We start from the raw sequence: 14,337 nt of genomic DNA on the forward strand, positions 1-14,337 counted from the left end.
AATGAGGAGGAGACTGGTGAGGTGAAAACTGAGGAGGCAGAGATTTTTTCTTGGTTTTGGCACTTTAGCCGGTGGCTGATCAGTGTCCAAATGTCCATTAAAGGCCAGTTTCCTCTTTGTTTTTAGAGGATGTGCAGTGAGGATTTTGCCAGTGTCTTTATGAATTTGTATTCTGGACTGTTTCTCGTCAAAATCCTCCATTTGCGTAAGTTCTTCCACAAATCTATGGCTTTCTTTTAGTTGCTTGGAAAGTCCATGCTCCTCTGTGTATGTGTGTTTTTTCAGCTCCGAAGCAGTCTTCTTCAGGATCGAAATGCCTGAAGTACTTGATGGCCTCGGCTCCGAGAGGGACTTTCGGGGCTTCGACTAAATGGGTCGGTGCTTGAGAATTTTGGAGCCTGTGCCTCGGATCGAGTCCAAAAGCTTTGTTGTTGTGGCGTTTCTCGATGCCGAAGATGTTGCTTGGTCACCGGTAGTTTTCTTACGGGTGGAGCCATGGCCTTCTGGAAATGGCATCCCCGAGGCCTTGTATTTGGGCTTGGATTGGTCGGGGCAAGCATACTCACGTGCTGGCCCGCTGTTATCAGTCGGTCGTTGTCGGACTCGTGGTCGGAGTCGGACCCCCGAACAGAGACTGCGGTGTGGATCATCTCCTCTTCTGCGTCGAGGCATTCGTTGCTTCTGGACGCCATCTCTAACCTTCGCGCTCTTCGGTGTCAGTCTTTTTCGAGCAGAAGGATCTGCAGGCCTCGCAAGTATCCTCTCGGTGGTCTGGAGATAGACACAGGTTACAGACTAAATTTTGGTCTGTGTACGGATACCTGGCGTGGCGAATCTAAATGGGGTCCGGTCCATGAGGCTTCGATGAGACTTTTGGTCAGGGTGACCCGGCCCAAGTTAGGTGGGGGTGCCCCGAAGGGAAAGTAGAGATCTGTGTCCGTCGGTACTGAGGTTTCGATGATAGATGGTACTTGATCGAAAACAATACCAACAAATTTAGAGAGTTTGTAGTACTTTTCCGACTCAAACAACCGGAGTGAAAAGAAACACGTCCGATCCCATGGCGGAAAGAAAACAATCTAAGATGGAGTCGATGCCCATGCGCAATGAAGCCGAAAAGGAGGAGTCACTCGGTCCCGTGACTCGAAAAGACTTCTTCAAAGACAAGCAACTTGTAACACTCTGAGCCCAACACTAGATGGCAGGACCTGTGCATAGCATGTGTATTTGCAGCTACACATGCCATCAAACATATATATATTATATATATGTATACACACACACACACAAAATACATACTCGGAAACAAACAGGAATAGCATAGAAATACATGGGGCCCTATGGGTTTAGCAAAACCATATACTAAGAAAGTGGTAGAAAACCGGAGGTGCCTAACCAAGGTAAGTGTGTTAGAAACCCAGGGGTTTGGGGAGTAAGAAGTTACCAGAGATTAAGTACCAGAAACCCACAGGCACCCGGGTGCAGAGTTATCAAGCCGGCTGTCCCATAGGCTAAAATGACCGTCGCAGTTTTTTTTTGTTAATGGATTCAGGACCCTTTCCAGTGAACCCCGAGAAAAACTGTTAGTACAAAGAGGGTTGGATAGTACCCATACCATGGATAGCCAAAAGATCGGAGTACCTACACCAGGAAGCCTAGGTGCACAAGGGTGAAGTGAGGTAGGAAACCTTTGTTGGAGTCAATGGGAGCCTTGATTGATCAGCTGCGTTGTGACCCATGGATCAAGTCAGTGGAACCCAAGGATGGATTCCAGACGTGAAGAACCTGAAAAAGAAGGGGACAGTGTCCAGACCACTGGGTGATGTCCAGACTGTGCAGGTAAGTAATACCCACCCTCTAGAAGGTGAAGTCCTGCAGGACAGTGAAGGAAGGAGTCCAGCTGCGGGGGCCCAGGGGATTCAGGAAATTCCTTGGAGCTGCCCACAAGCGGTCCCATGTCAGTCGCCAAATTGCAGAGGGTCAGTGGCCTGCAGGATGACCAACAAGCCTTGGCAAATGCAAATTGTTGCAAGGACGATTGTTGGTTTTGGGGACCAGGAAGGTCTGAGTGACTTGACACTTGGGAGTTACGGCAGGCCTTGAGCAGGAAGGAAAACAAGCTGAAGAAGTCCCTATGAGTGACCCAAAGGCAGCAGATGCAGAGAGTCGCAGGAAGGCCTCAGCAGCACAATAAAATAGAAGTCCCACGTCACAGGAGCTGCAGAGTGGAAGCTGAACTTGGAGTTTGCAGAGTGCTGGAGGCTGGGGCTTTGTGGAGCCTGAAGATCTCCTGGAGATCGTCGACAGGCCTTGGTAAGTGCAAAAGTCGTGGTGTACAGGGGTTCCGTTCCAGTGGCTGCAGCAGGGGCCCACCATTTCCCAAGATGGTCAGAGGACAGAAGACAAGTTGGACTCCGAGAGGACCACAGAACCACCACCTGTGTTGCAGAGTCTTTCGATGTCTGAGGGAAAGAAGGATCCACCAGCCAGTCATTGTTGTCTTCAGGTGCCTGTGGATGCAGGGGAGTGAATCCTTCATTCCAAGGGAAACTCTTTCTTGGATGCAAACAGAGTCCTTGTGACCCTGGAGGATGCACGGATTTTGCAGAAATCTTGCAGGAGCCGGAGAAACAATGCTGCAGTGGGAGCACTCCCAACTGAATACAGTCATTTTAGTTCCTAAGGCAGACCAGCAGTGGTTCCGAAGGTTGCAGAGAGTTCCTTGAAGATTCCTGCCTGACGGATCTGGGGACCCACCCTCAGGGGAGCCCTTAAGTAACCCTAAATGGGGTATGGCCGTCATCTGCAGTGACCCACCTATCAGAGGGGTAAGGGACGTCTGTTACCTGGCCTAACCAGTCAGATGCTCCTGAGGTCCTCTGCCTACCCTGTTTACAAGATGGCAGAATCAACTGACCACTTGGTAGAGCTCTGTGCACCTCCCTAAGGGAGGAGCTGGACAGGGGTGGTCACTCCCCTGTCCTTTGTGCGGTTTCGTGCCTGAATGGGAACAGAGGGTTCCTGCACTGGTGCAAACCGGTTTATGCAAGAAGGGCACCAATTGTCCCCTCCAAAGCAGTCTGGTGGTGACAGAGGCCACCATACCCTAGCCCAAACACTTTTTCAAAGGGAGAGGTGGTCACACCTTTCTTACAGGAAATCCTTTGTTCTGCCTTCCCCTGCTCGCGTTAAGCTCACCTGCAGGAGAGCAGAACAGTGTCAAGGGTCGGCAGAAGTGTGGGCTAACGAGAGGAACCTGCAAGGCTGTACAGGCAGGACTGGGGGATCCTTTAAGGAAACCCAAAAGTATATGGTATCATGCAACTAACACCGGAATCAGCATAGTTGCATGATTCTATCATGTTTGATACCAAACTTGCCTAGGTTCGGGGAAGCCATTATGTATTTGGACCACTCGTGTTGACCAGTGTGCACCACATACCTTAAGATCGTTTCCCTGCCCTTACAAGGCCCAGGGAATGGAGTCTGGGGTTTGTTGGGGGTACCTCTGCTCATGCAAGGGTACCCACACACTCAGGAACATGCACCCTGCCCTTGGGCTGAAGGGCCTACCAGGACTTACAAGATCTAAGTGCAATGACCGCAATATAAGCAAAGCCTTATATCTAAAGTGAAAGGTGCATGAACCATTTCACTCAGGCTGCAATGGCAGGCTTGCAGACAGTTTCCATGCGCTCCCATGGGTGGTATAATACATGTGCAGGCCATGGAAGATCCCTGGTATACCAATGCCCTGGGTACCAAAGTACTATATACTAGGGACTTAAATGAGTGCACCAGTATGCCAATTGTGGGGTGCAAAGGTTTACCAGCAACCAAATTTAGAGGAGAGAGCAAAGACACTGGGGTCCAGATTAGCAGGATCACAGTGTACTACAGTCTAAATACACTGGCACCAGGCAAAAAAGAGGGGGTAACCATGCCAGAAAGATACTACTTTCATAAAGAGACCCTGCTGGGTGACTTGCTGAGAGACGTCCCTTGGCCGTGTCCTCAAGGTCAAAGTCTGAACACTTCTAGACAAAGGGGGTGAGACCATACTCCCACTTGATTGATGACATACCAAATTGTTGCTTTCCTGTTGGTCAAGATCTGGATGGGCCAACCTTGGAAGCAGAGAAGGAAGGTTTTGAGCACATGCTGAATTGTACACAGTTCCAACAGGTTGGTGTAAAACCTGTTCTTCCATAGACCAGAGTCCTCATCTCTAGATACCCCAAGCAGGCTTCACACTCAAAGGTGGAGGCATTCATCACCCCTGTAGCCATTGCCAGAGGGGAAGTGAAGGCCAGCCAGCAGCTCAGGATTGCCTTATTCCTCCACTGAGCCACTTCAGTTGCAGTGCTGGGGAAGATAACGACTGAGTCCAACAGTTCTTTCACTTACTGTAGCCACTATCTGAGGAGGCACCACTTCTGGGACATCATGTGCGAGACTAGAAGAATGAAGCTATGTTAAGTTAAAGAGGCCTGGAAGCCACTTATGCAGGAAAGGATGAGTTAGAGAACTGTCCTTGCTAGTGCAAAGTCTCGGTTGCTGAACCAACCTCTGTACCAAAAGGACCAGACCTGCACCGTGCAGGCTGGGTGACTGATGCAGTCTCCAGGCTAGTTCCTTGAAATAACTACTAAAGTTCATGTACTGTTGATGGAACTGTTTGGTAGAACACAAGAGCCCCCAAAAAAACATCTTGTGCCTGTACTAGGTTTAAATTATCTGAGTCTCAAATCAGCATTCTCCTCAAAAAGACTGGAGCCACCAAACAGCATGTTCATAAGGGATGCCTGGACATGCAATAAAAACCCAGTCAATCACATCCAAACATGCATTCTGAACGCTACACCGTGCCACTGGCTCTACCCCATGATGTCCAAACCATCATGCAACACCTACTTTGCCACATCCTGGATATCATGTATTATTTATGAAGGCAAGGCCCTGAGATATTCCAGGTCAGGGAGCAAGAGACTGCTGAGCATGTCCCATAAAGTTTGGGTGTACTTGCTCAGAAGGCAGACAGCGTTCATGAATCAAAGCTAGAATAGCTTAAGAAAACGTCTTTCAGTGGAAACAAAGTATAAATATGTTTTTAATTTCAATCCAAAGAGTTGGTCCGAAAGTTAATCAGAGTGACTTTACTTGACGATTCCTGTACTATCAGGTTTTCAACAGTAAGATGCTTGTCAGAAAACCAGGACCACTAGGCGAATAACTATTCCGCTTGACAACAGTGGAACCAATGCAGGATCCGGACCCAAATTAGGCTTCTAGCCTCTGATAGTACTGCTGTTGAGGCAGAGGGTGAATATCGAAATCCAGCAGCAAACTGACTGACTGCAGCTTTTTTTTTATTTCAGAAGGGCATGGCATGGACTCCAGTGCCAGAGTGGAAGCATTGTCTGGTATCTGAGCAGGCCAGGGAATCTGTCCTTTGGGTGCGTTGGCATTAAGTGCGGGTCTGCTAAAGGAAGTCCAGTTGGAGCCGCTTGCAGTGCAGTGGTGCCTGAAGACACACCAGACGAAGGTGAGGAGAGTGATAATATTAAAGTGCTGCAGCACGACTCAAAGAAAGTCAGTGAATTTCATGGTACACCAGGACAAGTCAGAAGTTGTTTGTGGGCTAAGATCTTTCAAAGGAAGCCCACAAATCTTCCTTTCTGATTTCAAGTGATGGAGCTGTCCAGCTGGCTCTCATTACACTAATGAGACTGCTGGATTCGGACGGCAGCTACAGTAGGTTGTGGGGGAACTGAGGCAAAGTCCACACCAGGTGACAACTGGCAGCCTATCCCTTTTGGCCAGCTAGCAGTATCCCACCAGCACCTTAAAGTGGCAGTGATTTGTGGTAGCCGTGCACATGACATTTTGATTTCTCAGGGGAGTTTGTGGTATAACAGATCTCTTCCTTTCCTTTTCATCTGTCTCACACATGCAAAGGTAAACAGAAGCACACATTTTTTCAATATATTTTATTGAATCAACTGAGTTCTAGATAATATGGCATGTACTGCAATGATTAGAATAATGAAACATAACAAAAGTGCGGTGACAAAGAAAGTGAAACAAGAAAAATCCCACCATAGTGTCTGGATACTAAGTGTTGGAATTCCTACCTACGACACTAAAGCACTACTAGAGCACAGCAGTGTTTATCCTAATCCACCTTTCACGAACCCTAGGAAGACACCATCCCTCATACCCGAATATGGTAGTAGGGAAGAGGGCTGTTGATCTGAGACTCCTCATGTTGGCAGAAAAGACGTCAAGTCTCAGCAGACCACTGCAATGAAGTAACAGTATTCAGTGGCAATTTTCTCGCTGGAACTCTCCCTCTAGCATATAGGGGCAAAGGGATGTTTTATAATAAACAAGCTGGTGTTCTGATAAAACTGCCCTAGTGTAAGAACACATGTTTCTAATGAAGTGGTAAAGATTGTGTCACTTTGTGCTGACAATTTCAGGTACAGCCTTGAGCAGAGCACAGAACGGAAATGTCAGACTAAAAAGAATGAAAACAGTTTCTAGGCTAAAAGTGCTTAAGATAAAAGAAATAAAACATCACAGCAGAATGAAGCTTCTGCTCAGAAAATAAAATGAATACAAATAAATTGTTACTAAGCTGAAGGACACAAACTGCAGGCCTATGGCTAAATTAACACGGCCCAAAAATCTGCTAAAATAACCTCACGACAAAGCCCTGCTTGGATGTCTTGCACTTGTGATAGCCTTTGACTTACCAGAATACTTCGAGTGGTAACAGGATTCTGAGCTGGACTGAATTCCTGAACAGGATTGAGAGTTAAGGTGGGAGAAAGATCTAGGTTTTTAATGACATTTTATGTCAGGCGATGTGGAGTTTTGTCTCATGCTCCCAGACAGCCTTTGAGTGCACGTAAAGGTTCTCTCCCGACCCTTGAGATTTCTCCCCCCCCCCCACACACACGTCTGAGTACAAAACACTAGTTGATGGACTTGGATTAGGTCTGTGCCCAATGTCGCAATGCCGACTGAGAATGTTAGAATACAATGCGGCCTCCTTGTGCACTCAAAAAATGTGGCCTTAAACACGGTACTTTCTCCGAACCAATGTTTGTCACCAAACATTGTGATTTCTGCCTAGACATCCAGGAGGTCAGTGAGGCAAACACAGGAAAAAGCAAGATTCGGGGCTACCTTGGGCAGAGCCTTCCTCTTAAAAAGGAGCCTTAGCCTAAACTAACAGCTAAACAATGACAGCACTTCACAGTGTGCTCATGTTGAGCATCTATCGCAAGCACTTTATGGGAAGCATGCCTAGCACACCCTGAATCATCAGGAGATGTGTTTTAGTCTCCGTGAACAAGTCCTTATCAAGCACCGCCCTGGTCTGGTTAAAGAAATCCACTAAGCACTTACAAACATTACATGTACTCTATTACTTCCACTGTAAAGAATTAGGAACCTTGTTTTGATGAAGAGTTTCACATGAAAACACCTTATTCAGATCAAAGATTTGAGTAGTCACAAATGGGATTTAAAATTCTGACTAGCACACCAGAGAATCTGATTCAACCACAGGAGGTAAAGTTCCCTCGAAACAAAATTTACCTCTTTCTTTTATAGGAAATATTCGGAAACTGCCATTCAATGGGGGTAGTGGGGGCAGGGTCTTTAAAAAAAAAAAAAAAAAAAAAAAAAAAAAAAGCTTACCTGTGGGGGAGACACATTTGTCTCCCCTCCATCCTCGTCCTGTTCCCAGGCTCCCAGCCAATCACGATGCTGCTGTCACCAGCAACAGCAGGGGGCCTAGGCATGTTTTCCATTCTGCTGTGCTATACAGCTGGGTGAAGAACATGCAAAGTGTGCATGTCTTTTTGGCCGGCTCAACACGGCCAGCCAAACAGACATGCACACTTTGTGTGCACATACTCCACCTCCAGCCCCCTCGCCCCAGTCCAGCCTCGCCCCTTCTCCCAGGAAAAATAAAAATGATAACACTACCATCATTTTATTTTTCCTTTAGCCAAAATCCAGTGGGGCAAAGCTCCTCCACCTTAGCGGAGGTGCCATCCTTGGCTAAAGGGAATAAATCTAATTTTGGTCAGAGTGCAAGACTAAAAGCAATCCTTCAAAATATGTAATGTGCCAATTAAGTTTTGAAATTCAGCAGCCGAGCTGATGCTCAAAGCCAGTACTTTTATAACTTAAAACAAGATGTGTAAATGTCTAATTGCAACAATAGGATTTTTAGCTGGGTTTAAGACTATTTTCACCATACAGAATCTCATCTCAACCAACCTCCATCCACACCCCTCTGAAAGTAACGTAACGGTAACACCTTCATGGAACTAAACTTTTTAAAACAATTATTTGGCATGCTAAGTTTAACACAGATAGACGATTCATAATTATATGCATGTGTAGAGAGCAATTTATGTGCCTTGAGCTGAAACAAGAAGATTAATTTTACAACATTGTTTAAAGGATCAATTTCCGAGAACCCCTTTCCTAAGTCCTTACTCCCAATAACTTGCTGTGGTTGCCTACATCGTAGAATCGTGGCCACCTCATCAAGGTAGAAGCAGTCTTGGATACCATTCTGGTCCAAATTAGGAACTCAGTTTTGAGTTCATGAGGAAGCATTTTTAACATGAATGAGTGGTGACTGGCCAAGCACCAAAGGCACACCCCATGCAGGTCCATGACCCGCATCCGCTTCTGCAGTTGTAACACAGCTGAATCCATTTTTTTTGGGGGGGGGGGGGGGGGGGGGGGGGGGCATCATCCCCCACACATTGCTTGACAATTTAGAAGTTGTCAGAAAGACGAAAAGGTTGAGAGCGGAACTTCAGAGCCAAGTCCAAGGACGTGGAAATAACATTTGAGGTGGATATACTTTCCCAAATGGTACTTAAGCACATGTACGTACACTCGTTCCACTTACCATACCGGGAACAATGAAGCCAAGCCAACAACATTACAAGTATTTACCAAGGACAGCAAGAAAGCAATCTCACCACTGGGATCAGAGGAAAAACACCTACATCCTCCAACTAGATTTAGTAACTACCAAGTAAGTAGTGTCATGGTCTGGTTTTGGGGATAGTACCCAACCACACTACATTTCGGTCTCCTTTAGATGGTCCACAATGCCCCCAGAAAAGTCTAGACCTCTGCTGGCTATCAACACACCACAAACCATGTGCAGTACTAATCAAGAGACTTGTCATGGGTCACTTGCACCACCAAACATACAAGGTTTAACAAAAACGTTAAAATTAGGACCAGATTATCACATCTACAATGTGGCAAGGAAATTTGAATTTACAATTAATGCAGCAAGTCTTGGTCTCTTGTTGTTTATGCCTTTGATCTATTAATGAAATATTTTATAACTTTTTTCCCTTTTAATTTGCTAACTATTCATTGTGTTTATGATGCCTGAACTTAATCACATTTTTCATGCAGAAGATTAACTTTCCAAGAAAGTTATTTTTGTTTGTGTTTTTCTTTTTGATTGTTGTTCATGAAATCAGTTGATTTTTTTATTTTTTTTTAAAGTGCCATACAAAACAATTTATTTTACAAATAAAGATGAAGACAAGTCAGTCTTCCTTTTTCCACGATACAGGAAACTGAAGAGATACATGGCCAATGTTGTACATGATGGGAATCAAATGCGCTAAGGTGCCTAAAAGTAAATGTGAAATTTTACCTACACATATAGAAAGGCGTTAATTGTTCTCTTTTAAAAAAGAGAATATGAGCAAGCAAGGCTGCTATGTGTAACATCAAATCCTTTTTTTGCTTTCCTGTGTTTTTCCAAATACATTGAATTCCTTTAATTAAAAGATACACAGAAACAAAATATTGCATCTATAAATCAACTGTTTGTTTCAAGTTAGACCTTTATCATTTTCAGTTGAAATGTGGCCAGGGATCCAGCATGTGTGAGAGAGATCCTGTCTATGAATACCAATGACCAGATTCAAGCCTGTCTATGAAACAATGTGCATTATTCTGTATGTGAAGAGTAATAAATCAGTAACAATACCCTGCATGAAATTTATGGCAGCATATATGTTTTTAAACTGAAAGCACAAAAAGTATCAACTTGGTAAGAGCTCTAAGTAAACAAAGATGGGAAGCTTGTGATTCCAAACAAGGGTGCCTGTTGTTAAGGTACCAAGACTTAAGCAGATTACCTTTCCCTGCATGACATTAGAAATCATTTTTTCAACAACGTTCTTCTGAGACAGGTACTTCTTGCTGCAAAAAAAAAAAAAAAAAAGAAGAAAAATGTTTTAATGGGTGTGAAGCGAACAGGGCCTATCGCTGCACAAACCACAATTTCCAGTGCAGAACGACCCAGTCAATAAGTTTAGGTCAGCAACTTCCCTCCTCCAGAGACCACTTGTTCCCAACTACTGTTGGCAGTAACCTTACTGGCAAAAATTAAATGCCATGAGGCACTCTTACCGTTTCTCTAGCCGAGCAATGTGCATTACCCCAGGTACTCATCCATATTACCATAACTGGGGTTTTTATTTTCACCAGGGTAGGTGGTGTGCAATTAAGCATGCTTGGTGAGCATGGAACCGAAAGATCGCATGCAGGGTGAATTGTGTGCCCAGGGAGGACTCATTGTGCAACCTTTCACAAAACGCTACCTTTGTCCCACTGTGGAAGGGACACCCTTACACCTCTTTGTGCTCTAGATTCCTGCACCAAAAGTGTAGCTGTGTTGCAGGCTATTAGCCTGACAAACCACTTCCCTCTTCACAGTTCCTGAAACTCTGCACCACCCCTTTCCTATGATGTACTGGGAGTCGCCTTCTAGTGAGAGTAACTTTACCTATGATCTCTAGGGATAATCCACAGGCCACCTGGGAGTGAAACCAATCCTGTCAGTACCTTCAAGCCAACAGCTTGGGCAATAGAAGATAGAAAGCACAGAAAGGAATCCGCATCCTCTTAGGATGAGTGCTTACACTTTATATAGTGTGCGCATGGTAACTGACTTTGGCTTCCCGTCAGCACACACAAAGTTGGATAAAAAAGAGCTACCTCAAGGCAGTAACTTGTGATTTGTCAGACTAGAGGAGGTAGTCTGCACCATCTAAGGGAGGATGTTTGTCAGAGAAAGGACCTTGCTGATAGTGGCTTATTACTTAAGAGTTCTAACTCGACTATTCTCACTGTTTGTCACCTACTGTGTTGTACTGCAACTGAGCAAGCCTTGATTGCTCGACTTCGCTAACTCTATAGTGTGAAGCACCAAAAGAATTAACTTGGACATCCAAATGAAGTACAACAGTACTTGAGCCTTGTGACAACAGTGGTTAACAAAAGTAACCTTGATGGCCTCAACGTTTCTCTCGCAGGTGCTCCTCCAACCTTTGGCATGCACAACTCAATCAGTCTCCGGGTCAGTCATATCTGTCCTGTTGGGCCAATGTTGCCTCCTGAACTTGCCCCTGTGTGTCACAGGCTTCTTAGCAAGCACCCGTGCAGATTTGTAGCTGTCATTAAATTGTATTGATCTCAAGTGGTAACTACCCATGCTCTTACCATCTTCCCAGCCAGTCCAGGGCAGCTCTGTGCAGCTGGAGGTGGCCTGCTCCTTGTCCAGCACTGGCCAGCGTGGCCATCACCACCATCAGCTCTGGGAATCCAGCACCATCACTGCCAGATAAAATCTCTGTTGCCATTGGGATCAGCGTGCTGAGCAGCACAGTGCAAACACCTTCTCCCACTTGGCTATGAAGAAAGGGGGAAGAGTACAGAATTGACCAATACATGCAAGTACCACATCCAAATTATAGCCACACATGACTGAAACAGAGCATATTATGGGCATAATCCATTCCTGTCCCTCTATTACATTCCAACTGACCTCCTGCGCCCACCCAAACTCAGTCCAATCACACAATGAAGAGGCAAAGGATCCATCACAGGAAAGCAAGAGCAGAACCTAACTCCTATGTAGCAAAAACTTGTGAAAGATAACATAGGCCCGGTCACTCTTGCCCACTTGCACAGTCCTGAGAAAAAAAAAATTAATAACTTTCGTCAAGAAAACTCAAACACATTTTTATAAAACAATACTATTCAGAGACCAACTAGTAGACGCTTAACATACAGTTAAATAAATTATCCATATAGTTTAAAAAAAAAAAAAAAACACTTACAAAATGAATCATCCTTCAATTAATTTAATGCTGTCCCGGCTACCACTTTCCCATAAATTTAAGCTTCTGGACATGGCATCACAGAGGATCTTCAATTCTCTCAAAACACCTCTCTATTTACAGTAATTTGTGTAGAAATCCACCTTTTCAATGCGTCTGACTATTTTCCATTTTTTTATGCACTGATTTCCAGACACACAGACTACTGGGCAGTATGAGGCTGCTACACACCTCCAAGTGCATGTGCTATGACCTTCAAAATATGGTAATCGCTAACCCCAATGACCATACTTTAGCGTTACATAATGCCATAATTAAGTGCCATAAAAGTAAGATGTCACGCATGCCACTGCAGTCCTGGATCAATATAGGGAAATGCTGCAACAGCTACATGTCGGAATAAACCTTTAGAAATGCTTAATAACCTTCTTGCATAATGAGTCCCCTGCAAAAAAAGCCTTGGAACCCAGAGACTACATAAATAATGTTTAGAAATGAGACAAGCTAAATTGATCATAGTCAATGTCTTACTACATATCTAAAACGCTACCACACAGGCTAAAGCAGACTTGAAGCTTTCAAAGTCCTCATATATGTAATAATATTCCAAAATTATTATTTTATCTAAGAATACCAGCTAGAAAACTCAGTGCATCACTTTGTGCCCAATATAAAAAATCTAATTCATTTGCAAAGTTATGTTTGGAGGTAAAAATACCACAGATTTTTTTAAAAGTTGTTCATCTCTATGTGATAGAAGAAAGCCTCAAATTAGCTCTCCAAAGCTCTTCCATACCACAATAGTTGAAATTTGATTTCACTAGTCCAGGTCTTCCTGGAGAACTAAGGGACTTTTGATGAAGCCCTTGCCACCCCCCAAAGGCTGTCTGACAGTAAGGCAGTGGAAGGTTAAATGGCAAAACAGCCTACACTTTTCTGAGGTAGGTGTAATGAGGTGATCATTCCAAATGACCACACAAATAACAAGTAGCTCTTTATTAGCTGGAAAGGGCACTTGCCAATGAAGCTGTCCTTTCCACAAGTAGGCCAGTTCCTTACTTAGGAGGGTATCAGTGTACTAGGACCAGTTAGAGTAGGTATTCACCTGATGGAGAAAGAAGATTCTCTCATTTTAACAGAAAAAGTTCGACGGTTGGCTTCAGCTGGCAGGATGGCCTTCTGCTATGTTGGAAAACTTTTAGCGTACTGGTTTCTGAGATTGTTAGGCACAAGTTAAAAGGATTGCTGAAAAGAAAGATAGGGCCCAGCATGGAAATGTAGTTCAGGCATATTTGGGGCCCTATATCAACAACTGCTTAGTAACTCCTGAATCTTGGTCTCCCACTATATGGAACTCAGAACACTGGCTGGAACTTGGAGAAGCGAAATAGACGCGGTCTACTTGCTTGCCTGAGGAAGGACGGAGATCTTGGATCATGCTTTCTCTTGAACGCAGAGCTCAAAATCACTCTGAACCATCAAAAGAATTAGGCCTCTGAAGACCACATGGAAATCCAGAAAGAGGCATGTTGGAAAATGCAACTGACCACTGAGTTGACAGTAGCTTATGCTCTTGCAGGATTGAAATATTAGGCCGGTTTCCAACTGCTATCTGTGCCATGGTACCGCTAGAAACTATCCCTGGGAGGAAGGAAACTTTAGAAGTAACCCTGAAGAAAATATCTAGTTTTTAGTGAAGTTGAGACTGAAATGTTGGCTGCTGTTGTGAAGCTGCGGGGGAGAGAAGTTTCCCCCCCTTGAATCCTTGTTTTAGACCAGCTCTTCACTTAAATGTTTAGACACAAACGAATAGTAGTATGCTACACATTCGAAATGTGTGACATTTACTTTCATTTGTCCTTGGAAAAAAATAAACACTGCTACTGCTACAAGTGAGAAACTGTGACAGAAGGCAAACTACAAACTGAACTGATGGTTCTTTCTCAGAGGGTGGAGGGGTTTAGTTTGTTTCAGTGCTAAAAACAAATGCACTACAAATGCAGTGGACATTTTGAAAAGCCCAGCCTCAGACGATAAACACTGACTTCTAACACACAATTTATTAAATGTTGTTTAAATCACTATATATTTTTACCCAAATTGGTTAATTTATCTAACTTCTTTCCTTTGATAGTTTTTTGTGCTG

General features: G+C 44.4%; 1 protein-coding gene across 17 annotated transcripts in view; it reads right to left on the reverse strand.

Annotated features, from left to right (window-relative positions):
* Positions 1–14,337, reverse strand: part of UBR4 (ubiquitin protein ligase E3 component n-recognin 4) — a 1,862,787-nt gene that overhangs the window by 1,206,942 nt on the left and 641,508 nt on the right. For all 17 annotated transcript variants that reach the window (XM_069240131.1, XM_069240143.1, XM_069240141.1 and 14 more), the window contains exons 33-34: positions 11,572–11,760; positions 10,206–10,269 (exon numbers count right to left, since the gene is read on the reverse strand). In XM_069240131.1, coding sequence (XP_069096232.1) covers positions 10,206–10,269; positions 11,572–11,760 — 253 coding nt within the window. The remainder of the gene's footprint in view (positions 1–10,205; positions 10,270–11,571; positions 11,761–14,337) is intronic.

This window comes from Pleurodeles waltl, chromosome 6, assembly GCF_031143425.1.
Source record: "Pleurodeles waltl isolate 20211129_DDA chromosome 6, aPleWal1.hap1.20221129, whole genome shotgun sequence".
NCBI classification, from domain to species: domain Eukaryota; kingdom Metazoa; phylum Chordata; class Amphibia; order Caudata; family Salamandridae; genus Pleurodeles; species Pleurodeles waltl.